This window comes from Copadichromis virginalis, linkage group LG4, assembly GCF_057382275.1.
Source record: "Copadichromis virginalis isolate Kocher_CV1m ecotype Utaka linkage group LG4, C_Virginalis_male_GT1.1, whole genome shotgun sequence".
In the NCBI taxonomy this organism is placed as follows: domain Eukaryota; kingdom Metazoa; phylum Chordata; class Actinopteri; order Cichliformes; family Cichlidae; genus Copadichromis; species Copadichromis virginalis.
In genome coordinates, this window is record NC_140621.1 from 23,784,418 (window position 1) to 23,811,393 (window position 26,976).

The 26,976-nt window shown below is 39.9% G+C and overlaps 4 protein-coding genes and 1 pseudogene across 4 annotated transcripts; 2 read left to right on the forward strand and 3 right to left on the reverse strand.

Moving 5' to 3' along the window:
• Window positions 1-259: 259 nt before the first annotated feature.
• Window positions 260-5,453, reverse strand: LOC146711465 (protein VCF1). Its single transcript, XM_085454327.1, has 3 exons — window positions 4,862-5,453; window positions 4,305-4,422; window positions 260-2,752 (listed from the first exon to the last, which is right to left on the reverse strand). Exons 1-3 carry the CDS (start codon window positions 4,876-4,878, stop codon window positions 2,540-2,542), a joined length of 348 nt encoding a protein of 115 aa, XP_085310453.1. The 5' UTR covers window positions 4,879-5,453; the 3' UTR covers window positions 260-2,539.
• A 752-nt stretch (window positions 5,454-6,205) lies between these two features.
• On the forward strand, window positions 6,206-16,838 carry hid1a (HID1 domain containing a). The gene is made up of 19 exons (XM_085454325.1): window positions 6,206-6,385; window positions 7,116-7,265; window positions 8,149-8,319; window positions 9,011-9,127; window positions 9,819-9,925; window positions 10,056-10,172; window positions 12,145-12,352; window positions 12,441-12,497; window positions 12,592-12,732; window positions 12,825-12,915; window positions 13,007-13,158; window positions 13,260-13,338; window positions 13,448-13,612; window positions 13,716-13,943; window positions 15,244-15,395; window positions 15,476-15,562; window positions 15,654-15,745; window positions 15,854-16,012; window positions 16,105-16,838. The coding sequence occupies exons 1-19, from the start codon at window positions 6,320-6,322 to the stop codon at window positions 16,166-16,168; spliced, it is 2,403 nt and encodes an 800-aa protein (XP_085310451.1). The 5' UTR covers window positions 6,206-6,319; the 3' UTR covers window positions 16,169-16,838.
• A 215-nt stretch (window positions 16,839-17,053) lies between these two features.
• Window positions 17,054-20,269, reverse strand: LOC146711467 (proton channel OTOP2-like). The gene is made up of 7 exons (XM_085454326.1): window positions 19,839-20,269; window positions 18,872-19,272; window positions 18,644-18,780; window positions 18,501-18,559; window positions 18,296-18,420; window positions 17,432-18,213; window positions 17,054-17,337 (listed from the first exon to the last, which is right to left on the reverse strand). The coding sequence occupies exons 2-7, from the start codon at window positions 19,266-19,268 to the stop codon at window positions 17,167-17,169; spliced, it is 1,671 nt and encodes a 556-aa protein (XP_085310452.1). The 5' UTR covers window positions 19,269-19,272; window positions 19,839-20,269; the 3' UTR covers window positions 17,054-17,166.
• A 1,433-nt stretch (window positions 20,270-21,702) lies between these two features.
• Window positions 21,703-23,232, forward strand: amn (amnion associated transmembrane protein). Its single transcript, XM_085455429.1, has one exon. The coding sequence runs from the start codon at window positions 21,718-21,720 to the stop codon at window positions 23,104-23,106; it is 1,389 nt and encodes a 462-aa protein (XP_085311555.1). The 5' UTR covers window positions 21,703-21,717; the 3' UTR covers window positions 23,107-23,232.
• A 333-nt stretch (window positions 23,233-23,565) lies between these two features.
• LOC146711469 (uncharacterized) lies at window positions 23,566-26,571 on the reverse strand (annotated as a pseudogene).
• Between the last annotated feature and the right edge of the window lie 405 nt (window positions 26,572-26,976).

Sequence of the window (26,976 nt, forward strand, 5' to 3'; positions counted from 1 at the left end):
TGTCTCATTAAAGATGGTCTCAGTGCATGGGGAGCCATTCATTACTGGAGGAAAAAAAAGTGGATAGATGGGATACCTGTATGCATAGACTTTCCACAATGAGCAAACCTGACAGCATGAATAGCCAATAGAAAACATTCCTTCTCGCACTGAAAATTAAGAGTTGATATATTAACAACAAACCAAAAGACATCATTACTTTGGAAAGCATAAAACATTTGGTGACCAGAAGCAAAAAAAAAAAAAAGAAAGACAACTGTTGAAAAATCAATAAATTTTATTTATGAAATGAGAGGATATTCACAAAAGAATCATTGCCACATTAATATCATGTACATTACTAAATATATAATATAGAAAAAATATAAAATTGAACAAAAATAAACCACATCTTCAAAAGGCTTTCATTTCTGCCATGCCAGTTTAAAAATTAAAATAAAAGAAAAACAATCAATCCCAACAGGATGCTAGAAACCCACCTGGATGTTTGGTGCAGAGGGACACTCATGCAGCAATATCTGAATGGTAGTGCACAGGCAGAAAAAACTATCTGCTCTTTAGTGGCTCCAGTAATAATTGCAGTCCAAGCCTATTTTTTATTTTTTAAACCTAAAAGGCTGCACCGCAACTCTGTCTGGACAGAAACAACTAGCTGTCCCCCAAATGCACCATCCCCTGTACAATAAAGGAAAGAAAGAAAAAAAACAAAAAACAAAAAAAAACTGAGAAAATAAGACATCTGGAAGGCTGTAGAGCTAATGGGTGTTATTACTGTTTGGATTTCTCTTTGTGGTCACGAGATAAAAAGGTAACATACTGGATCACTTTTCCATGGTCACAAAACACTAAAATTATCTTTACTTCGTCTGAGCTCAACTCACAATAATCAAAGTACTCTTGTGTTTTTGTTAGTCAGCTTTGTCCACTCAATTTTATACCAACCAGCCTCTATTGTCATTATTATAAGAAAAAATAATAATACAGACAAATAAGAGCATTCCCACTGTCCCTTTTGATCGTTATTATATTCATTTGGAAATGGCTTCATCCAGTTGTTATTTAAAACAGTAACATTATAATTACATGCACCTTATTATAGATGATTCAGTCTGCATTAAGGGCTGAGTGGTCGACCAATCTTATCAGATAACTTTCACAAAACTTGCAATACAGAGGTATATTATTTTAGGTCTAATTGGAATTAACTACCTTACCCTAGCTCCCATGTTGGCCAGGAGGCTATTCTCGTGGTTTTCATGTCATTTCCCTGCCTCTCCAGTACTTATCACGTTCCACAAATAGACTTAAACGCCATTGAATTGGACTACAGTTAAAGATGTTGGTTCTTGTCCTGATCTGCACGTCTGCTGAGCTTTGCATTATGAAACATGTACAATTTCTGCGTCTGCTGCAGATTCTGGCTGAAGTGACCTTTCAGCTTACAGCTGATTTCGTACCGAGCCAGAAAAGAGCCTTCTTGGGATAACAGACTCACTGAAGGCAGCTGAAAGTTTCCCAGCTAGCAGAAAAAAGGTGGGGCTAGCTGGTTAGCAGTGCCTTGGCTTTCAAACTAAAATAACAAGGTACTGAATTGAGAAAAAAAAAAAAAAAAAAGTAAGCAAAAGCACTGGTCCATCTTTTTATTTATTTTTTTTTAATTCAGTATCTTGTTATTATTAACATGAACTAACAAAAAGTGTGATTCAAGTGATCCACACATGGTAAATTTCAAAATCAGAAGTAAATTAAACTACATGAAAATGAACACAAGAATGCAATGGCACTGAAAATATTTTACCAGTCAAACTGTTGGAAATTCTCTGTAGTGGAGTGTTATCAATCCTTCAAAAATGTGACCTTCTCCGTGACCCAACTCTAACACGTTTGATTGAAATGCATTTACAAAACAGTAAATCAGGTATTTAAATAATTAAGGGTTGAAAAGATCTTGTCCTTTGCCAAGTTAACAGCCATGGTTTCTACAGCCCCCCATAAAGTAGTCCCTGTCTGATTATGAAAGCAAATGAGCAGTCCAAGACAAGTGCAAATCCTCCCTGAGACTGGTCTATGTACTTACACAGACATCTGATTCAGCATTTTACAACCCCCATTCCCCTACTAGAAGCCTAAAGCAGTCACACTGACCAGCCTAAAATTGTGTATGGTGGCACCTTGACAGCTTGCTTTGTTTTCACACAACATTTAAGACAAAATACATGGATTCATCATCATCTTCTAGTCACAATAAGGCTCATAGAGAAGCACGTAAACCAGACTGGTCGGAAAATAAGTGGATCAAAAGAATGGTTGTTGATCACAGTTATTATTGCTAAAATGATTATCATTATGATTTATTTTAATGATGAACCATCCTCAGACACATGACCAGATGCTGGTCTCCATCCACACATCTATAGAGCTGTGACATACCACAGTGGAGATGGGTGGGGAAGAGATGTGTGAAGTGACTCAGCATGTGATCCTCATACTCATCTCAGGGCTTCAATCCTCTGGCGACAGACAGAGGGACGTTATGTCGTCATGTGTCTCTCAGGTGACCTCGGTTTTGAAGGCTCTGGAAGTGGGCATCCTTCAGGATGCGGTTGATATGCAGGTAGGACACTGGGTTCGTGGGCTCAAAAGAATTGCCCACACTAAGCGGACTGCAGGGGCCCTGAGCACACTGACTGACGCAGCTCCCAGCTGCACGTTCAGGACTGCTGATGCTGCTGCTGCTCTCACTGTTGGATGACTGAAATGCAGATATTACATTACCATTAGAATGTTAGAATCCAGGGTCTGCACATCAACGTGGAATTTAATATCATACAAAGTGAAACAGATACTACTTTAAATCTGCATCTAGTAAAATTCAAAGCTCCTGACTAAAAATAAAATTAAATACTACAAAGTTAAAATACCACATGTACACAGACTAATACAGGAAAACAGAGGGATATTTCAAACTAAGGAACAAGCAGTCATGATTTTACAACAGTTTCATCTGCACAGTGACATTATGGGTGCAAGTAAGTGTACTTGTTTTCTTTTATTGCAGATTTGGAAAACTGACATGTTTCAGGTCAAACCAATTTTAGCATTAGACAAAGATAACCTGAATGAACACAAAATGCATGTTTTAAATTATCTTAAATCTTAATATCTTTAATTGAAAGTTTTGGAAAATAAGGTTTGAGTTTCATTAGTACCAGCATAAAATTTAATTTGTACATCAACATCATATCCATCTATTCTCTACTGCTTATCTTTTTTTCAGGGTTGCAGGGTTGCTGGAGCCTATGCCAGCTGTTATAGGGCAAGAGGCAGGGTGCACCCTGGACAGGTTGCCAGTCCGTCGCAGGGCTAACACACACACACACACACACACACACACACACACACACACACACACACACACAACTAGTTGCACCCGCATTCATATCTATGGGCAATTTAGAGGTTCCAATTAACATATCCCTATTAACTGCATGTCTTTGGGCTGTGGGAGGAAGCCGGAGTACCCGGAGAGAACCCACACAAACACAGGGAGAACATGCAGACTCCACACAGAAAGACCCCGGCCTGATAGTGGAATTGAACCCAGGACATTCTTGCTGTGACAGAACAGTGCCAACCACTGTGCTGCCAACATTACATTAAAAGTCAAATATGGTAGGTAACGTTTAAGGGAGAAAGTCTGTTGATCAGTTTGTGCCATGAAGCTCAAACACACTAGTCAATGCAGTCGGACTTATCTAAAAACACACAAGCAAGTCCACCTTTGAATGGCTCAAGAAAACAAAAAAATGGACAGCTTTGGACTGACCTAGTCAAATTCTAGACTCAAATCAGATTCGGATGCTTTGGGTTTGTCCTGAACTCGAAAAGTGCTCAAAAACCTAGAGAGTGTAGCTGAATTAAAACAATTCTGTAAAAAAGAAAGGGCAAAAATTCATTTACAGTAATGTGAAGGACTCGTAGCCAGTTATCAAAAGCTAGACTGCAGTTCTTGGGTCAAAGGATGGCACAAGTAGTTATTAGGTTTACTTGTTCACATAGGGCCAGGTAGGTTTGGATAGCTTTTTCCCCTTAATAAATGAAACCATAATTTAAAAACTGCACTTTGTATTCACACCAGTCATCTTTGTGTAATATCAAAATTTTCTTAATGACATGCAAAAAAATGAGAAATGCTTATTCTGCATTTCTATTCAGGTTTCTGTGAGTATCATGTTACCTTCCCTCTATAGTTTCTAAATGAACTGAATAACATGCTTAATGCAAGTTTCAGTTAACGCTTGTACCTCAGAGTCCCAGGCATCACGCCCTGGCTCAGGAGAGATGGGATGTGCTCTGGTCTGCCTTTTGGCTTGGGGCACCAGGTGGCCATTCTCCTCATCACCACCACTGTGCTGCCGTTTCCTGTTCAGGTAGAAAGCCAAAATAGGTAAAGATTAATTTGGCCTCACCAACTTATTAAAAACAAGTGTAAGCAACATATGAGACCTAACTCCTCAGTTAACTGTAGAGTAGACGAATTTAAAAGCAATGACTTATCCCTGCTACAGTGTATACATGACGATTATTATGCAAAGTCACTGCAAGCTGCCATTGTTATATTCAAGACCAGCTAGCTCGGTATATTCTCAACGGTACTTCGAAGACACCATAGACCTACAGCACTACAGTTGTTAAAGTAATACAGTTGCTGTGACCAGTTACGGTTGCTGGAACCATGCTTATTTTGTTAGCATATTCAATATTTTACGTGGGTCCTGCAACAAAGGCCACGGAAACGTCGAGCCAACTCTCGTTCAATCACTACTCAATCTACTCAAATGGAGTTATATTGTAAGCTCACCTGCTTTCAGTCAACATATGATAACACTTGAGCAACCTAAATGAGATTCTTCTTTTTATTTTCTTCTGAGCAGACAGGAGGAGCCGGTTGGCTGTCGTTATTTGCTGGTTAACGGAGCTCGTTTCCTGTCTGTCGACGGCCTGTTAGTTTAGCTAACTTTGCCTGATTAGCTAATTACGCTCAATAACAATGCGATACGGTTTTCCATTTCAGTTACAGTGCCAAAGACATCAGTTAGAGTGATAAACCACACAAAAAAATCAACGTGGCGCTAATTGACAACAAAAAAAGATCAGGCGTTGACGAGCTAGGTAGTTAACAAGCCTGTCCTAAAGCGCTTTATCATAGGTTCAAAGCTAATGCTAACGTCACCGCAAGCTAACGGGAATCCTCTTATCATATGTTAGCTAACTACAGCACGCAGTACAATTTTTACTCCCTTTCGGAACTATTGCGCTCTTAAATCGAAATAAAATTACTAGCGTTCAAACTCAACCTAGCCAACGACACTTGCAACTGATAACACGCACAACCAACCGCAACTGTTGTGTTTACATGGCACCGCGCCTGCGCAAAGACCAATTATGGTGCCTTTAAAGACCAATAGGAAAAAACGAACCCTAACTCACATGGCTTTGTTTTTTTGGGAGAACAAAGCATATATATACCAATATAGACGTGAAGGTTAATAACAAGGGCAACAGAAATAAGCAACAGAAAATAAAGCTAACTTGTGTAATGCATGCTTTTCCTTTTTCATAAGTAAAAATATGAGGTGGCTTGGGACTGAAAGGAAGAACGCCTAAAGGTAACAGTATTCTAGCAATTATAGTGTGAAATTTGTACATTCGCTTTAGAAGCAAGTTTTTGGTTCGATGTCAGTCAAATGCACAAATCTCTTGCGTCTTGTTCCCGGATTCTGTGGTAACCGAAAGTAACAAAGCATTCAGAGACTTACGTTCTACACAAGAACTGACTTTAAACAGCACATTAACCCTGAAAATGTACTGATCAAGTCAACCCCATTTATACCACATTAATTTCCCCATAGGATGTCGCCATTTGCAAACACATTTATTGTCATAATGTTTGTCTTGAGGGCTGAGACTATTAAATAGAAACAAGTCAACAAAGCAGTAAGCTGAAGTCTATTTCCACATATACCTTCTTATGGATATTTTATACTGAAGAGTAGACGTGCAGATTAGGTTGCCATGTATTATATTGTATTTTCTGTTGTATGGCAGATAGAAGGCTTAAAACAAAATATCCACTCTGAAGTAAGTGGCTGGCACATTTTCAACCCGGAAGTTGCAGTCTGTAGTGCAGCCTGCTTGCCCAGTCAGCCAATAGAGTGAAAAATTGTCTCCGCCAATGACTCGAGCGAAGGACGAAGGTGAGATTATCAGGGATTGTCAGTAGCGGCGGTCCTTCTGTGTATAAAGGCAAATAACCGCAATGGGCAGCACCGACTCTAAATTGAACTTCAGGAAGGCAGTGATCCAGCTCACGACCAAAACACAGGTGGGTTATGAGCAGTTTATATATATATTCTATCCAACTAAATAAATCGTTAAAAGACAGAGCCAGTGGGCGCACCGAAGAGCATCGTCGACGAGATGAAGGGATAACGCTTGCGACGCAGGAGCAAAAGAAAATATATATAAATAAAAATAAACTAATCTCGTGTTGCATGCAGCCTTTTCGGGTCACGTCTGTTTATTATTTTGCAGATTATAAATATTTATCACCTGAATGTAACGCGGCAAACAGGCCTGTGTCGTATTTTTATTAAACTGGATTAAATTGTCACAGAATCTGTTTTGTGAGTCACCGTAATTTGTTTTTGTTTGTTTGTTTGTTTTTTGCTTGTTTGGTTTTTCAATGCTGTACGCGTTCAGTTCAGATGATTATACATTATGGCGTACAGCAAAATCAAAGGTGATGACGTAGGTCTGGACTACGTTTGCAGATGCGGCAGGTGGACTGTGCCGTCAGTGTCACAGATACTGTTTGCGCTGCTGCTAGAACAACCAATTGTGTTGACATTGCCATGAGCTCTGATTATGTATAAATAAAGGATAAGCGTGTACATCTTTGTATGAAGGTAAAGGTCTCAGATGCGATTTTAATGCTGTGCAGCGCAAGATCAAGGCTGTTGTAAATAAAATAAAATAAAATAAGACGTCTGGCCGAGGTTAAATGCTCAGCTTTGCTTCAAAGGGAACTGAAATGTGCACATATTTTTCTCCAGCCAGTGGAAGCCACAGACGATGCCTTCTGGGATCAGTTCTGGGCAGACACCACCACCACGGTCCAGGATGTTTTCGCACTGGTGCCAGCTGCAGAGATAAGAGCTGTTCGAGAGGAGTCCCCCTCAAATTTAGCGACCCTTTGTTATAAAGTAAGCATTAAATAAACTCTCGGCGCATTTTGTGTTACATAATGGAATGCTGTTGTTTGGAAACTGTGCTTTATTTTGACTGCAGAGCCCTGCACAGGCTCTTAGATGTCTGAATAAATGAGTCAGCTCCCCTTCCTTTTCCCGTTGCTTCCCGTCTCTAGCCACCAGCTTCCGTTTTGAAGCTGCCTGTCAGAAACAAACACAGTGGGGCTCACAGCATAATTAAATGAAGAGGTGGGGATGAGAGCCCTTGAAAGCTGAGCAGGTTCAAAGGGGTTCTTGCTTATTTTTAGCTTGCTTATCTGCAGCGTGTATTTGATTAAATTTAGATAATAAATCACCAAGTAAATTTTTGTTTTTGGTCCAAAAATTGCAGATACAGAGATTAAGTATGCTTGTCTGTTTGTTGGTAAGACTGCTGGTGCTTAACATGGTGCCATGTTTCCTAACAAACAAATGAGCATGACTCTTGATAACTGCTATAATATCTTTATGTCCTCAAACTAAAAGTTGATTGGAAATTATTATAATCATAGATTAAAATCTATGATTATGGATGGATAGCTGTTTTCCTCATGGTGACATTCTGGTTTGGAAAGAATTCAGTGTTAAAATAATTATATTATTTCAAAAAAATGTTATAAAACACTATAGATCCTTGATGTGTGGTGAGGTGTGCTGTGTGGGTCATGCTTCATTAACTAAACAAGTTCTAGCACCAGTGTAGCTGAAGCATATTCACTGTTTTTAAATTGAATTAAAACACAATATCAAACTGAATTAAATGATCAGTGCCATATATCAGTACAGAAGATGTAGATACTAGATATTATGTTCCATACTAAATATAATCACCCACTTACAATGTTTCTGGATTCTTCAGGCCGTGGAGAAGCTTGTCCAGGGAGCAGAGTCTGGTTGTCCCTCTGAGAAAGAAAAGCAGGTAGTCCTGAATTGCTGTCGCATCCTGACCCGCATCCTTCCCTACATCTTTGAGGACCAGGACTGGAGAGGATTTTTCTGGTCCACAGTGCCTGGTGCTGGGCGGGCTGGGGTGAGTTGGCATGGGAAAAGGAAGATCAGTTTGTCACAGATTAACATTGTGTATCCATGGTTGTATGGAAGAAAATCGAGGCACACACTGGAGAGGTCACCAGTCTATCACAGTGCTCACAAGGCTGGATCAGGAGTTAAGAAAATAGATAGCTAGATAAAAATATTCATAAATATACTCATCACATTCAGCGGGTTTTTAAATCACTTGTAACACTAAATACTGCTTTTGTTTGTTTCTAAAAAAATATGACAGAGTGTCAACAAGCTTCTCGGAAGCTTTCTTATTTTACTTATATAAAGATGGATTCACCTAATAAATTAGTTGCAATGTTCCCTCTAAGCTGAGCGCGTGAGCAATCGCATACTGCTGACACGGTCTCCCCACACAGAAAATCACACACACAAAAAGAAAAAAAATCCAGCCTGAATTGGAATTAAAGTAAATACATGTATTTATTTTATTTCGCTGATTTTCTGTGCGCGGAGACTGTGTCAGCAGTGCGCGATTGCTCATGCACTCAGCTTATAGGGAACAGTGGTTATAAGCCCTGTGCTTTCCCAAGTGGGAATGCTTTATTCCAGTGAACCTAAATTCCCTCATTCCAGATATAAAAAGGTGTATTCTCTTCCTTTTCTTTAAAAAAATGTAAATATTTTTGAAGGATTCCACTTTTTCCACATTTTTTCAGACAGACGAGCTGGATGATGATGAAGGAGCTCGACCACTGGCCGAGTCGCTGCTCCTGGCTATCGCTGACCTCCTCTTCTGCCCTGACTTCACTGTGCATAGTCACAAGAGGGGCCCTGTGAGTAACAGCTGTCCTTCTGACACGGTACAGTCCAGTGTCATTAATTTGTCATCCTACCTCCATCCAGCAAAAGAAGTTACTGCTGACAGAATAGTGCAGCACAAACATTTATTCCTTGACCTTAGTCTCTAACATTGTTCCAGACGTTAGACATATTTCTTCAAGCACTGTTTCCTTCTTCCTGATCAAAGATTTCCCAACTAACCTGCCACTCAAGTTTGACCGAAGCACCGAGCTAGGTTCTGGTGGCTGATACTTTCTCAGCGACAAAGGAAGAATTCTCCATGAGTATGAAAAGAATGTTGCTCAGTCTGTAACTTTGAACTCCCCATTGCTGTTCATGTAATCATTTCAGTGCTAAGGTAGATGTCAGAAAAGTCTGTTATGGCAACTAAAGTGAAATTATCTTTTATATAAAAAGTGACAGCAACAGCAAATTATACCTACCCACAATCTGGATGGCAATGGCAGAATATTAGAATTCATATACCAGAAATCAGGTTTCATAAGCTATTTCTTACCAGGAGTTAACAATGTTTGACAATGTCAATCTTCCCATTATCTACAATTGAGTCTAAGTCACTGAATAAATTACTTTGCAAATCTAAGACCAGGAAATGTAGCTATAAAGCTATTTGACTGGTTTTTTTTTGTGTGTGTGTACGTCTGTGTGTGTGACTTTATCCAGGACTCAGTAGAGAGCATGCAGTCTATAGACAGCTGTGAATACATTTGGGAGGCAGGGGTGGGATTTGCACAGTCGCCCCCTCTAAACTACATCCATGATCTGAATAGGTGAGTTGGCCTCAAGTGTGTAAAATCTCATGTGTGGTAAAAGCTAAAATGTAATCTTATTTTTGTGTGTGTGATTTACTTTTCTTTTTTCTTTTTTGTCTTTTCTGTCTTTTCAATCTCCATCCTTCAGGACAGAACTGTTGAGATTATTACTGACCTGCTTCTCCGAGGCCATGTACCTCCCTCCTTCATCAGACAACACTATCCTCAATCCTTGGGTGACATTTTTCTGCTCAACAGAAAACAGGTAATGGAAAATAAAAGCACATGCACACATACAGCAATGATTAAAAAAAAAAAAAAAGAAAGAAGGAGAAGTACACAAATTTTAAAATCCAATTCTAAAGTTTTACTCACAGGACACGATAAAAAAAAAAAGGCCCTTAGCACATCTCAAAATGAGGTAAATACAACCTCAGATGAACTATGACATATGACAGCATGTCATTTATCACTTAACACAACTTAAACCAGACTACAGAAGCGGTGTGTGACAAAACCAAGTACATCCTTACTGGTTCCATGGGAATTAAGAGCAGCCAGGTGCTGCTAACCAAATATACGTCATTAACTGATCATCAGCAAGTGCGACAACTTCTAAAAAAACTGATATTTTGGCAGTGGGAGGTTTATAAGGCAGTTTCAATTGTTTTTCAGCGAGAGACATTATTCACAAGTGGAAAATATTCCAAGACAGCTACCAGTATCTTCAGGAGTGGGCATCCCAGCAAATTTACCCAAAGGTCAGACAGCACAGTGCTCACAGAAAGTGCAAAAAACCCAAGCTGCATGTCAGACTCAAAAAGAAAAAAGTTAATGTTTTTTCAAAGCGATAAGAAAAACACAAGCATCTTCTCTCTAAAAAGAATGGCTTAGATGTGAAAAGTTGCATCTGAAAACACCAGTGTCTTTTATGCAAACAAGACCAAAGCAGAAATGTTTGGTCATCATGCAAAGCACCACATTTAGAGAGAACCAAACAAGGCATATCAGCACAAACACCTCATACCAATTATAAAAGGTGATGATTTATGCTTGTTTTCTTGGGCACTTTGCAGTCACTGAGCTGACCCTGAACTTTTCTGTATACCAAATTATTCTAGAGTCAAATGTGGGGCCTTCTGTCTGATATCTAAAGTTTGGCTGAAACTGGGTTATGCATGTAAAGAAGAGTCCATAATGATGGAAAAGACTGATAAAGTCATAGAGAAAACAAGTAGTTCTAGTTATTGCTGATAAAGGCAGTTCTTCAAGCTACTGAATGGTGCATTTTCTTCAATTTCATATCAGTTTTTAAATAAATAAAGATAAAGTGTAATATGTCATGCTGTTGTTCATCTTAGGGTGACACAGTAAGGACTAGAAAATGTTTTAATAATTTCCTGATATGTAAACCTTAGAACTGACAGAAGGTTTTGACTATTTACCATGACACACACACACACACACACACACACACACACACACACACACACACACACACACACACACACACAAATGTAGTGATGTACGCAAAAGGAGCCAAATGCAGACTATAGAGGCCAATCTTGCTAAATAATAATGACTTTTCTTCTAGTGGAGTATAAGTCAATACAAATAAAAAGCAGAAAATCGACCACTGAAACCAAGGAACCATAACAAACAGATCGGACTGAACAGGCTGAGAACACAGACGGCCTGGCAAAGGACAAAGGAAGATAGTGATTATAAATACACAGAGGGGTTATTGGTGCAGTGAGGAGGAACCTGGGACACACAGCTGAACTAAATCAGAATAATAAGTAAAATTAAAACATGACACTAGGAGACAAATGACAGAATAAAGCAGGAAATAACAAGACAGAAAAACACCTACCACAGAGGCTAAGAGCTGACAGCAGGATACAAAGAACACAGAGGGGGTAAAAGAAACCGAAGACTTAAGGAACTAAATATTAACAAACTACCATGAGAAGAAATCAAATACTTGTTCAGAAACCAAAAAAGCCTGAGAGTATAAACATAAAGAAACCAACCAAGAATAAGTGCTGAAAGTAAAATAATACAACACTCAAACTCAGTCACAAAACCCCCCCAGTGTTCGTGACATAAACCTTGCTATATCACCATGGTGATGTGTCATGGTTCAGTTATCTCTTAGATGTAAATAAAATTGCAAAAAATGAAAGATGGATTGCATGACATTTAGTGACATTGTCACCATCTTTGTTTGTCCCTAGACATGCTCTGCCTCTATTCACGTCTCTCCTGAATGTGGTGTGCGCTTATGACCCGGTGGGTTATGGCATCCCGTACAACCACCTGCTCTTCTCTGACTACCGGGAGCAGCTGGTGGAGCAGGCGGTACAGATCCTCATTGTGACACTGGAGCATGATGGAGGGATTCCCCACCCCCCTGCCTCTCCATCCAGCATAGAGGAACAAGAGGTAACTTCAAGACTGTGACGAAGACACTTGATGGCTTTATTGCATTTAATTAATGTTATTCAAATCTTTCTGAATTTGTTCGGCTCAGTCTACAGGACCAGAAAACCTGTTTGTGAATTATTTGTCAAGGATTCACAGAGAGGAGGTATGCATATCAGTGTTTCTTAAAAATCCTCCAATGTCATTACTTTAAAGACTGTATTGTGAAAATCTGTATCTTTGTGGTCTCCCAATGGTAGGACTTTGATTTTGTACTGAAAGGCCTGGCTCGTCTGCTGACCAACCCTTTGACCCAGACTTACCTGCCTAACTCCACCAAGAAGATCCAGTTCCACCAGGAGCTTCTGGTGCTTTTCTGGAAACTTTGCGACTTCAATAAGGTTAGAACAAAGATAAAGGCTTCTTTGGGGAGGCGATGCATTAAAAGGTGCTTTCATTTGACGTCACAATCTACTTTGTGTTCCCACTGCAGAAGTTCCTGTTCTTTGTCCTGAAGAGCAGCGATGTGTTAGATATCCTGGTTCCTATACTCTATTACTTGAATGACGCGAGAGCAGACCAGTGTGAGTCTCCTCAGTTGCTTCACTGCACACGACAAACCTCTACTAGAAGCATGCATTTAACAATTTCTGGTGTGATTTGTCTTTTCTGCAGCACGTGTTGGACTTATGCACATTGGTGTGTTCATTTTGCTGTTGCTGAGTGGTGAGAGAAACTTTGGCGTGCGCTTGAATAAGCCCTATTCTCTCCATGTGCCTATGGACATCCCGGTGTTCACAGGGACTCATGCTGACCTCCTTATAGTGGTAAGACACACCTGCTGCTGTGCTGAAATGGGAGTTTTCTTGATAGCTAACTAATTCAAATACAGTGAAGTTTTACAGCTGTGGCTCTGTTTGGTTTCTAGGTGTTTCACAAGATAATCACAACAGGCCACCAGCGTCTCCAGCCTCTCTTTGACTGCCTACTAACCATCATTGTAAATGGTAAATACGCATTTGATTTCAGATTTTGTTTTCAACATAACCACGCCATGACAATTAGTTGTTACAGTTTTTATTTCACACCCTTTTAATACTCCTGCTTATCCTTCAGTTTCCCCTTACTTGAAGAGCCTGTCAATGGTAGCAGCTAATAAACTGCTCCACCTGCTGGAGGCCTTTTCCACCACCTGGTTCCTGTTCTCTGCAGCTCAGAACCATCACCTGGTTTTTTTCCTTCTCGAGGCTTTCAACAACATTATCCAGTACCAGTTTGATGGTAAGAGAAAGCTGGAGACATTCAAGGCATAGATAGATAGATAGATAGATAGATAGATAGATAGATAGATTATTTTCACAAGTGTCCATGTTTCTCTCCCCAGGAAACTGCAACCTGGTTTATGCCATAATTCGCAAGCGTAATGTGTTCCATCAGCTGGCTAACCTGCCCTCTGACCCCAGTTCCATCCAGAAGGCTTTGCAAAGGAAGAAGAAGTCGCCCGACGTCATTTCCCGCACCAGCTCCCAAGAGACTGTATCCATGGAGGGCTCACACCCTGCAGTGCCAGCGGAGCCCGGTACACTAAAGGCCAGCCTGGTTGCTATGCCAGGTAATGACTCTACGTGTTGTTTGTACGGTAATGTTGTAATTTCAAAACAATCTATTCACTGTGTGGTAGTCACAGCGCACATAACATATATCTTCGCCGGACACATTTTTCCTTCAGAAGTCTTTTCATTTTTCATGGCACAGATTCAAAAACGGTGAGGAAAACATTTCTCTGAGATTTTGATCCATATTGACATGACACCACATAGTTACTGCACATTTATGGGCTGTAAATTCATGATGAGAATCTCCTGTTCCACCACATTGCAAAGGTGCTCTATAGGTCTACGATCTGGTGACTGTGGAGGCCATTCAAATACAGTCAACTCATTATCTTCTTCAAAAAACAGACATAATTTGAGATTCGTCACGTGGAGCGTTATCCTGCTGGAAGCAACAATTAGGAGATTGGTACACTGGTCATAAAGGTCATTAACAATACTCAAGTCCTCTGTGGGGTTTAAATAATACTCAGTTGGTAATAAGGGGCCCAAAATGTGCCAAGCGTTTATGTTGTTCACACCAAATTTTGTCTCTACTATCCGACTGAGACTTTGAGACTTAGCAGACCTGGAAGAGTTTTTCCACCAGCCCGTGTGAACTGTAGCTTCAGTTTCCTGTTCTTAGCTGACAGGGGTGGCACCTGGTGTGCTTTTTGTCGCTGTAGCCTATCTGCTTCAAGGTTCAATATTTTGTGTGTTCAGAGATGCTCTTCTGTGTATCTTGATTATAAGAAGTGGAATTACTGTTGTCTTCCTATAAGCTGAAAGCGGTCTGGCCATCCTCTTCTGACATCAACAAGACATTTCACCCAGAGAACTGCTGCTCATTCCATATTTTCTTATTTTTAGACCATTCTCTGTAAATCTTACTCAGACCAACACATCTGGTACCAACAACCATTTCATGTTCAGTCACTTAAACTACCCTTCTTCCCCATTCTGATGCTCGGTTGGAATTTCAGCAGGCTGCTTTGACCATGTCTACATGCCTAGATACATTGAGTTGCTGCCATGTTATTAGCTCATTAGATGCAAGCTGCTGAACATCTATAACTAATAAAGTGTCATGTATTTCATGTACATATGCACATCATGCACATGAAAATGACTGCCTTAGAACTAGCAGATTGAATTCATATGTCTTTAATTTAGTCTCTATGCATTTTTTAGTTACAACACAAAATTAGTTGGTGTTGCATTTAATTTTTTGGTAAGACTATAAAAGTAAAGTAATGTCGCCAGACACATCTGTAACGTATTCACTAATGTCCTGTGATTTATGATGCTGGTTTCCTGTAGGCATTGATAAACTGACAGAGAAGTCCCAAGTATCAGAGGATGGCACCATGGTGTCAGTTCCAAAGACAGACTCCCCAAACGCTGTCCACCCAGACCAAAGTGCAGTCACTGGGACCAGCGACACGGAGTCTAACTCAGGCAGGGACAATGAAGTAAGTGCCTTTTTATGGGGTGTATTGGTTTGCTCCAGTGGAAAGAGGATATTTCTAAATGCATTTATTCACACTATTAGGATGTTTTCTACACTGAAGCAGAAATGGAGAGAAGACGTTTGTCAAGTGCATCGTCAACGTCCTTTTGGGCTCCCACACCAGACTGGGTTTGCTTTCAGCCTCTCATTCAGTTTTTGTTAGATGTTGGATATTTAGAGGAATGAGAAGTCAATTTAGATTTGCTCGCTTTTATCCCAGGTCCTCTCTTGGAAATGTAAGCTACCCCTGCAGACCATCATGAGACTTCTACAGGTGCTGGTGCCTCAGGTGGAGAAAATCTGCATCGACAAGTATGCAAACACTTCGCTTAGCTTTGATCGGACTGCAAAAAGCATATTCTAACTGTTTTGATATATTACTAAAAATGCTGTAAACGTCTACTGTGTCTTTCATTGCAGAGGTCTAACAGATGAATCAGAGATCCTAAAGTTTCTACAGCATGGCACATTAGTGGGCCTGCTGCCGGTTCCTCACCCCATCCTCATTAGGAAATATCAGGCCAATGCAGGCACTGCCATGTGGTTTCGCACCTACATGTGGGGCGTCGTTTATTTGCGGTGAGTTAGAAATTTTAGACGAGAATTATGGACACTGATATCCTCAAAAGCAAATTAAAACGAATCCATTATTTTCTTTTTTTCTGTTTCAGCAATGTTGATCCTCCGATCTGGTATGACACTGACGTCCGACTATTTGAGATCCAGAGGATGTAGACTGTCAATGAAAATGAATCTAGGGTTCTTCATCCCTTCAGTATCTGCTGGTTTTGTGGGAAACCTCATTGTGTTGAAACTATCCTTGTGAACCTGTTGCTTGCTTCTGACACCACCAAACTAGACAGGGGAGTCATTCAGATGAGTGGAGTAGAAATTTCTCTCTATATTAAGATAGAAAGTGTTTGAATTATCACTAGTGTCCATAAACAACTGTGTTTGTACATTTCTTCAAACCTTAAGACCGCAGAATGTTTGTCAAAGCACTGAGATGACTGGAGTGTTTGGTAAGGGCTGAGGCAAATTTTAGCAGTATAAAAGTGAAAGAGGGAACATTGTTTAACTTTCAAAGACGTGTAACATATCCTGTATAGCTCAAAGTTATCATTCCAATATTATTTGTTGTACTTGAAATGCTTTAAAGTGAACTTGCACCTTTTTGAGTTGTCGTTTGTGGTTGAAGTTTATGTGATTATATTTTGAGACAGATTGTATGTTTTTATGTATATGACAAGGTTTCATTTTTGAGAAATGCTTATAATGTTCTATGCTGAAATTGTATTTTCCTTAAAGTGTCCTGAAAAAAAAAAATCTAATATATAATATGTATCTGCAAATTCTGCATTGGTCACATTATGTATGACAGTGCTGTAAAGCAAATCTGAAATTTCAGGTGTGTAAACAGTTCATAAAGTAGCAGCGGTTCTGCACAAAGTCCAATTCTGCCATCTGTAAAAGCGCCACCTTCACATGTTAACCACTAGGTGGCATCATGCTCCTGTTCGTCACTTAATCTGCAAAAGGTTTATTATATGAACACATTTGCATCGCCACATATCAAATCCCTGCACTGAATCCTTCTACAGGGAAAACTGAAAACACGAAGACATTTTTTAAATTTATTTATTAAAGGTAGTTAAATAACATGTTAAATGTGTTGATACATAAAATTGTTCACTTTTTATACACCTAAATCAAAATAATGATTACGAGATTAGTCAATCTCTTAGATAAACTTCAAAGAGACTGGCCACAGCGTGCATGCGATAGAAGATTCCAAAAGGAAGTCCAATATTCACAATTGCGTTCCACATTGTGTAATTGTAAAAGTATATCTCAGCGGAGTGGTCGAACTGGGGACGAGCCCCAAATGCAGGCATGATCCATAGCTGTCAATATAGAAAAAGGGAATTAGACACATTTTGACAGGAAACACTGGTTGTTACAACTGTAGATAGTCCAATAAGCACAAATACAACTTACAATTATGTTTGCCAGGAGCAAAAAGGCACACACTTCCCTCAGAACTCTCCTTTTCCAACTTGGCTTTTTAGAAATTGAGTATCTTGATATTTGACCCTCCACGTCATTGGCCATTTCAGCATGATCTTGAAAAGCACGGGCATTTGCCGGCATTACATTGATGGGCTCCCGATGGAGGCCTTCAATGATGAAATAGTTCTGCAGGCCAATCTCAACCACCAATACCACAGCCCAGGCCAGGTTGAGCACATTTAGGTAACCCTGGGCTCCAGTCGCCACTGTAGCCACAAGGCTGAAATAGCTAATGATGAATTGCCCCAAAGAGGATGCCACCAGTAGCCCCACGTCCAGGCTGCGAGTGGGGTTTTTGTCTGATACATATTCCCTGCGGTCCAGTCTGTAAATAATGCAGCCAATCATAGTGGAGAGGGACATCAAGCTAACAATCACTATGTTCATAATGAAATGAATCAGCAGGGCCTTATTTCGTTTATCCTTGTCTTCTTTGAGTATGTTAATCTTGTACAGTACAAATGTAACAAGTCCTGCCACCACCAGGAGCAGTCCTGCTACAGGCCCTACGAAAACATCTTTCACATAGAAGTTAAATTTGTAGTGCTTGTGATGTTCAACAATTCTGCCCACGTTTTTCCACATTATGTAGGTCATGGCAGAAGCAAAGAGGCTGTATTCTATGTTGAAGGGGTACAGGTAGTAGAAGGCCTCTTTGAAGGTCTCACATGCCATATGACTGCATGTGCACTTCTTGGCACCGTAGTTGGCTGGAACAGAAAGAGCAACCATCAGTTATTTTCCTTGTAAACACTGACCTTCATCTAAAAACAGGAAGCTACGGCTCAATACCTCTGTACAACTTGTGCGAGACACTTATATTCAGATGAGTTATCTCAGTTTGGTGAATTGACTCCTCAGTCACTGCTGCCATCCACACCACCAGGTTAGTTGAAAGTGTAAGAGTAAGCCCACATCTGAAAGGGAAAAAAGATAAGGAATGTTATATACTCTGAAATGAGTGAATGGAGGTGATGAAATGTTTAAAAGAATCTACCGTGTTAAGCTGGTGTGTAGCTGCACGCAGTCCCTTGAATGAAACCACAGGAAGTAGGTCTAAAAGAGACAATTTTTAAAAGTTTTGCCAGTGCAGCATGCAAGAGCGCGTATATTCTTACAATTTTCATAACATGCAACAACCTGGAAAAATAAAAACACAGCTTGCACAATGGGGTAGGCTACTTTAACAGGAGAATCACAGTGAAGGTAGCCCACATAAGTGGCGATCTTGAAGATGTCCATGAGGAAACTAAGGAGGCCAAACAGCACAAGCCCAGCTGCAACATATAAAAAAAATAAAAAATTAGGGGTTTAAGCTGAAACGAGCAATCAGAAACAGAGCCAGAAAGCACTGCTCGGACTTCTCACCCTTGAGCCACACAGGCCCAGCATGGCGATCTTTAAATAAGACTGCACGATCCTTTCGGGAGGTGACGACCATGTAAAACAGCATCCACAACATAGTAAGGACGAGGAGGGTGATGAGGAAGATTTGCCGGTGCACTGGTGTTATGGCCACAACATTGAAGGCGCTGCTGCTGACCAGAGCACAGCCAAGCATCAGGATGTTGATGCAAATTATCCCAGACAGGAGCCATTCACCACCTTGGGGGGTCCTTTCTTTAACTACTTCCACATCGTGTCCACTTTCACTAGCACCATCCACAGTGGGAGGATGGGGAGGACTGGGCAAATGCTGGATGCTGTCCACTTGTGTCACAGTTCCACCATTTGATGGATGAGCCGTCATAACAACGTTTGGCATTTTCCTACAAAAGATCATGTGCTTTAGCTTAAGTGAAGCTGTAATGATCCCATATCTTTACAGGTTAACCGCTGAGAAATACAAGATTTTATTATGAGCCTACTAAAGAAAATAAGCGGGGAAGGACTATAAAAGCGCACTCAAGAGTACTAAAACACCACATGAGTCTTTTATTATGGAAAACAACGATATTTCAGCTTTAGCTACAGGATTAATATTATTTACATCCACCACTATTTTAAATGTGATTGTCCAAAAAAGAGAGAGAGAAAGCGAGAGAAAAGAAAGACAGAAAGAAAAGTGAATCTTTGAAAACTGATCTACAGCGTTCGTGTTGGACTTTCAAACTAGTGTCAAGATGCCAGAGGGTGCATGTTGCTTTCGGGTTAAAGTTTATCTAAACTGAACACTGAGTTGGAAAACAAGGCATAGCCTAAGTGGATCAGCGCTCTAGTCTGCGCAGGTCAGATTGCACAGAGAGCGTCCGCAGTGCTCACGTAAACACTAAAAACAGGTGCAGTTAGTTTTGGCTGATTGTTTAATCTCTCACCGCACCCAAAGGAGACTTACACCACATATTTTGGTGTTTTTCCCCAATCGTCACTTGTGCTGGTCAGGTCCGGTTTCGTATTTGGTCGTTATTCCATAAACAACGAACTCTACTAGCTCGTGACACTGGCGCACGTCAGGAACTGCCTGAAGGGAAATCCAAGTGCGACGGGTACTTGAGTCTGTTTACTATGCAGATACTTGCAGCTTCCAAGAAGGAGCTATTTTGGTCGTGCGACTGTAAGTGTAGTCCTGTTGACCTTAGACATTTGAAAATTCAAGAAGTAAACTTGATGGCTTTCCTTCGAATGCAAAATAAACAATGTAAATGATATGGACTTTGATGCATTCATATTAAGCATCTGAATGGATTTATGTGCATATAAATGCTCATTACTCACTGAAAATGAATTAGATGATGGTTGATCATTAAGGTGCGTATCTGATGCTGGTAGCAGTCAAATTAATTATGTTTGACACACACACACACACATATATATATATATATATATATATATATATATATTGTTAAGGTTCAAAATTGAGGAGGGAGAGTACAAACCACCCTTGGTCCAGAAGCTCTTGGTCAAACAATGATTTTAATGACTACACACGTGTGGGAAGAACACTCTGTACGCAGACAGCAAGTGATCTTCGACTTAATCAAAGCATAAACAGATATTTTATAGCATCAGGGTTTGATTTACTGACGCCCCTTCATGCGTCACAGATACATTTTATACATAGATCAGATCAACACCACAATGACTTTTAACCCAGAAGATCATCTTCTATTTTCATGGCCGGCACTTTCTATTCTGTGTATGTCCTGTACATGTGGCAGAATTGACAAATAAAGTTGACTTGACTTGACTTGACTTCCTTTCTACCTTTCAGTTCCTCTTTCTTGCCGAGACGACAAGGACGGTTCCTCTTTTACCGAGACATGACTAATCTCTCTCTCCTCTAAATAAATATAACTCATGTGTGTGTGTCACGACCTCACATGCTCTCTGTGTCACCTCTTCACCTGTTGCACTTCTGACCTTTCACTAGACCAGAGGCTCACTGAGACTATGTGTATGTCTTCTACTAAATAAATGTTTTAACCAAGAACCTCTACTAAAACCTTAATATGAAATGACCTGATATATAAGTGTTTTGTAAGCATGTATTGCAATTCCTTCTATGTTCTAGTTTTCCCTCAGCATGTATCACCTGAACAGTCACGTCAGTGAAGCTTAAGACCTTTAAAGAACCTGAACATCAACTCAAATAAGCACAGATATGCATTGTGTACACAATAGTTATAACTGCATCTGAAATACAAAATTAACATCATCATAAACATCTTAAGGCCATCTTAAAGCTATCTGTTACATTGTTAAAGCAATGATCATACTGCAGATTATATTATTAATGCAATGGTAATAATGATGATTATTTAACAATAGCAGTAAAATAATTTCCCTGCTCCACAATATATATATATATATATATATATATATAATTTAGACCAGAAGCTAAATTATTGCATCGATCAGAGAATTAGCATTACTGACGAAGCAGAATAATCACCACATTTGATTGCATTGGACTTAATGTAATTCAGTGAGTATACAAATAGCAGTGTCAGTGGCAATAGCAGCAATATAAACCTAAATAATTCATTTCTACTTTAGTTCTAAGCAGAAATGCATTGAAGGGAAAATGCAGTGGTAAGGATGTTTTGGTATTACCAATAAAACCGGTCTGTTGTAGCAGAAAATGTAAATGTTTTACCTGCTTGAGCAGGCTGATTTGGTTTAGTGCCCTTAGTAAGCTGTGTGCACTCGTGTTAGTCACAAGATTTGAAACAAAGGTCACGCAATATTCTTTTAGGCTGTCACAATTACCCAGGATGCTGAAAATACCAGACATGCTCTTGCTCTTCTGTCTCGTTGGGGTAGCAAATGCCCTATATAAACAGTGGATTCCTGATACAAACTATGAGAATAAGACCAACTGGGACAAAGGCGATATTCCTTGTGGCAATGACATAGTTCAGTTTTCGGCTCAAAGAAAAGTGTCTGTGTTTGTGGAGACCACTCATGCTGTGCTGGAGATGAGGTTGCCAGTTGATGGGGAGTTCATCCTGAATTCAGGAGCTGGATTTTATGCTGTCACCGGGCAGGACCCAGGCTGTGGAACGGGTGTCACGACCGAGTTTAAAGATTCAGAGTCATTTCAGTGGTACGATCCAACTCTATGGCAGGCAGCTGCAACTCTGAATGACCTAGAGCAAGGAAACTTCCTATTCTCTGTCCACGAGGAGAGCGTCCCCTGCCATTACGATGATGTTGTTTTTAAAGCCCTCTCCTCCTTCAGAGTGGACACCAGCTCTAGTCATTCTAGCATCACTGTCAAATCTGTGTCTGTGCTGGGGGATACATTTACTACCCAGTCTGAGTTCTCCCAGTATCTCAGCTCAAGTTTGGGCAAACTGCAGTTTCATGGATCCTCTGCTGTTGCTGTCGGAAACCCAGCCTGTGAGGATCCCTCTGGTTGTGACTGTGGGAATTCTGTACACCATCAGCAGATCTGTAGCACAGTAACGTGTGACTCTCCAAACTGTAAGAACCCTCTTCGCCCAACAGGACACTGTTGTGATGTGTGTGGTGCCATTGTTACCCTCCTTTTTGATGACGGTTTTAACCTTCAGACTTACAGGGAACGAATCCGTCACCTTTTTCTTGCCCTGCCACAATACCAGTCCATTCAGCTGGGGATGTCCAAAGTCTTAAAGCCACAGCGGCTGATGGGGATAATCAGTCTTGGTACGTTATCTGAAATCCAGATAGTAATACTGGATGGAGAGCAGGGAATACAGTCAGCAGCTTTGGCCCAGGACATAATGAAGGATGCTCGTTCTCATGGCTCTAATTTGGGAATCTCCGGAGTTGAAGTTCAGACCTCTTCTGAGGAAACTGGAGATAGTGCAGGGTTGGCAGTTGGAGTTGTTTTTGGAGTTTTACTGCTGATTACACTCATTATCTTGGGTGTCTTGATTCATAAAGGGGTTGTTCAAATGCCAACACTGAACAGATTCAAAAATAGAAACAACATACCAGATCTCGGTGGACCTCTCGACCATGGGTTTGATAATCCTATGTTTGACCAGCCCACTATGATGCCTGACATTCCTAGTCTATATGGGACTGGAGTTAGTAATTCAATCTCGATGACTCAGACAGCTGTACACTTTGTAAACCCAGTTTATGATGAGAGTGAAACAGATTTTACTGCCTAAAGATGAACATATGTTAGCATTTAATGACAGTACTTTTGTTTCAAATTGAATGATTTTAAATCCCACAAATTAAAGTATATAGTTGTATACAGTTTTATTACCACTGAACAATGTAAATAACCTAGGCGACAGGCACTAAATCTTCGAATAACCAAATAAATCTGTAACGCAAATAAAAGAATTGCTGGCAGACAATTGTGTGTTTTCCTCTTCATTCGCATCACATTTAAGAGCAATAAAGTTTCAAAAAGCTGCAGTAAATCCTTAACACTTCATGTGCTGCATAGTTTTCTCCATGGTGCGCATTTACTACCACTATTCAATTTAAACTTCTATGTTATCTATTGTGGGGGTTAAAAAGCTCTTTATACAATATCTTTACAAAGCTTGTTATGTAACATCAATAAATAGTCATAATAGACCATTTCTTTTCTTTTACAAGCTCACAGTGGAGGCAGCTCATAATCTGTTAGCATATACATCATTCTGCATTGACCAGAGCAAAGGTTCAGTGAAGTCGGCCATGAATTTATGGAGCAGCTTGACAGGACCAGTAACATTATGAAATGAAACTGAGCCTTGGTGATAGGCAACATATTAACCAATCCTGCTAATATCAGTAGTTTCCAAGATGGGCTCCACACCAGTATGCCAGGCAGAAAAACATCCGCTGTTCTTTCCCACGCACCAGGAAAAATTGTTCCCGGTGATGCAGCTGCTACTTTACTCTCCCTTTCGATCGATACTCTTCTCACTCAGCTCTGCTTCAATATAGTGTTTTCCCAAGTAAAGGCTCTGTAAATTCATGGCTTGGCATGAGTATTCAAAGTCGGGATGTTCCGGGTATCTGTGCTGCCATGGGCTGATGTTGGTCAGGTGTCTCGGTCAAAGGTCAAACTTCTGGAGTCTTAAAAAAAAGGGGGAAATAGACAATGTGGAAATAAAAATAAGATATGACAAGCGGTGGGTGGGTGATGTATTGAAGGGTTATTTGCATTTTAAAAAGTCCTCTCCGGTGTCAGGGTTAGGCAGGGTAGAAAGATGAGGGACTGGCACGGATGATTTAGTACCATTAATTTGATATAGAGGTTTTTCTCATGATTGTTTACACTATATTGAATTTCAGCTCTGTGTGGCAGTACTACAGCAGTGCTCTGAGCTAAATGCTAATGTTAGCATGCAAAATTTGCACACAACACAAAGTAAACTGTGTTTGTTTTATGCTTAATCCAGAAACAATAAACCACTTTATTTTTCGACATCGTGCTTGGAAAATGTAAACTAAAGAAAAAAAAAAAGGGTCATTAACGTCACCCTAAGAAAAACACGAACGCCTGCGATGTAAGACTTTTCATTCAAAGGAAAAAATATGAAACTTGCAGTGTTGCTGAATAAATTCATTATCAAAGTAGTCATCATAGTCTGGATCAGATACTGTAGACACAGAAGACACTGATACACACCAAGTGTCATCCCTAGTGTCATGAATGTAACCCCCCCCCCAAAAAAAATACAAAAACAAAACAAAAAACACGCTGTAACAATTCGTATGAGGCCTTTTCCAGTATTAGGCGTGGAACCACCTTGAAAACGACTGTTATTACCAGGATTGGTTTATATCTTGACTTTCACCGAGGCTCAAATAACCAAATATGACGTGTGGAACAAAACCCATGTTGTGAGTGAAACTCACCACTTTTGCAAGTCATGCTCAGCTTTCCACTGCAGGAGGAAAAAAATAGGGAAAAAAAATCAGGTTGTACAGTTCCTGTGTAATATCTGTTACTATTTGGGTGTAAAAAGATTCGATGATCCATGCAGTTCATGTTCACATTAGGTAGACATACAGCGGTCATTCCTTTTTTCCACTCTGAGTACCCTTGTAAACAAGCCAATTTAATTTAATTTAATTATATTTGAATATGAAAGGACTTTATATTGCAAGGTAAGACCTTTATGGAAATTGTTATTTTCATAAAAAGAAAATAGCAATTTGATTGTGAGTGGCAGTGGGAACAAAAAACAAACCAAAAACCCTTATACAGAAGAATCCTCTGTACAAACCAGGGTCAGGAGGGTCACCTTCTGCTTTGACTGCTTTAGGTGATGGGCTAGTAAAGAGAAAAGATCAAAGAGAGGCAACAAACCATGTAAGAATTATGACTTGCATGCAGGTCTGGAATCAGAGAAACCCGCAGCTTACATAGAGAGAAGAGGGCAAGCAGAAGACACGTGTACACAAACAAAAGAAACATATATCAGGTAACCGATGCATTGTTTATTGTCATTGCTTTTTTTCTCTCTTTGCTTTTGCCTCACCATAGTTAGTTAAGGTAGATTGCTGACCTATGTGCGGTTCTGCAGGTTTTTCCCTCCACACTTCTGTCATTGTTGAAAAATGCCATGATGTGAAATTTCTTTGGTTTATCAAAAAAACCAACATCAAAAGAAACATTGTACTTCTTCTGTATAAATATCCCAAAAGTTGAAATTCCTGTTCTTTGTATACTGTCAACACATTCGTTTCCAAAATAAAGTCTTTGTCTTAAAATGCCACACTATTACAATAGGCTGTGATGCCAAAAAGGTTTCACACCCACTTGACTATATGTAATTCCTCTACTTATAATACAATAACCTGAATGTTTCATATGTTTTCTACCTGTAGGAAGTCAATATCAGACTTTCTCCTGGACACTTTGTTTATTTCAGTCAATGTTCTCATCACCTATGCTCTCTTTTGCCCCAGGTGTGCTTGAATGCCTTCAGTCTGTATATGGGCCTGTTTTTTGTTCTCCTTAAGGCACTTCCACTGTCCCTTTTCTGGCCTTCTCCACAGCTCTCTGCAGCCTAGGAAACTACTGTTCAATGATAACACAAACCTGAAGGAAACTGGACAAAATCATAATGCAACTAGATGAATGAATAAATCATGCAGTCAATGCTCTGCGGTGTTTCAACTGCCTTATCAACTCCTGAGGCACTCTCACTAATCTCCCTCAGTTCCTTTGGTGCTCAGTCTACAAACAAAAAGCACAAAAAATAACACATGCTACATCTACTGACTAAGTGAGCCCCAGATTGTAAGTAAAAGATTGCAAAACCATTGTATTCCAAATGATTTTTACTCCTTTTTTAGAAAATTTTAGGAACATTTTACCCTGTAAATAAATTATATTGTGTTGTATCTTTGAGACCTCAATTTGTGCTTCTCTCTCTCGCAGTCCAGACAATTGAATCAGTCCTCCATCAGGAAGAAATAGTTGAGAGGAAGCTTATGAACCTCAAAATGAGATGTCATGGAGTGGATCCACTAAGTGATGGTTTTGAAATTTGGCTTTTTCCTGCTCTGAGATGGCTCTCACAGTAGGGAATAGGGCAAGTCAGGCAGAATTTTAGGGCTTTACTCGGGCTGTCAATGCAGGAATCACATACCATGTCTTGTAGCAGAAGCATGCTGGACATCTCAACTGTGCAATCTTCCAGTTTGTTTTTGATGTTAACATTGTGTTTATTGCCCTTCAAACTCTCCACTGTATTACCGCTAAGAGTTGCCATGTGTTGTTCTTCGAAACTTGACCCATCTGATCTTTGAGACTGCTTTTGAGCCTAGGGACTGAACATCCTCCCTAGTTCTCAATTACAGACTCCAAAACTGACAATTTAATTAAATTTCAGTAAAACTAATATTATCATACAGCAATATCATTTACAGATGACATTTGAGCCATTTTTAAAATTAGTTTTATCCACTGAGACAACTTCCTCATTTCCTGTCATGTAGCACAGACGGAACAATGATATTCGGGATCAGCAATCGTGTACTATCACTATGGTGATACAACAATGGCGTTTTCACACCTATACTTC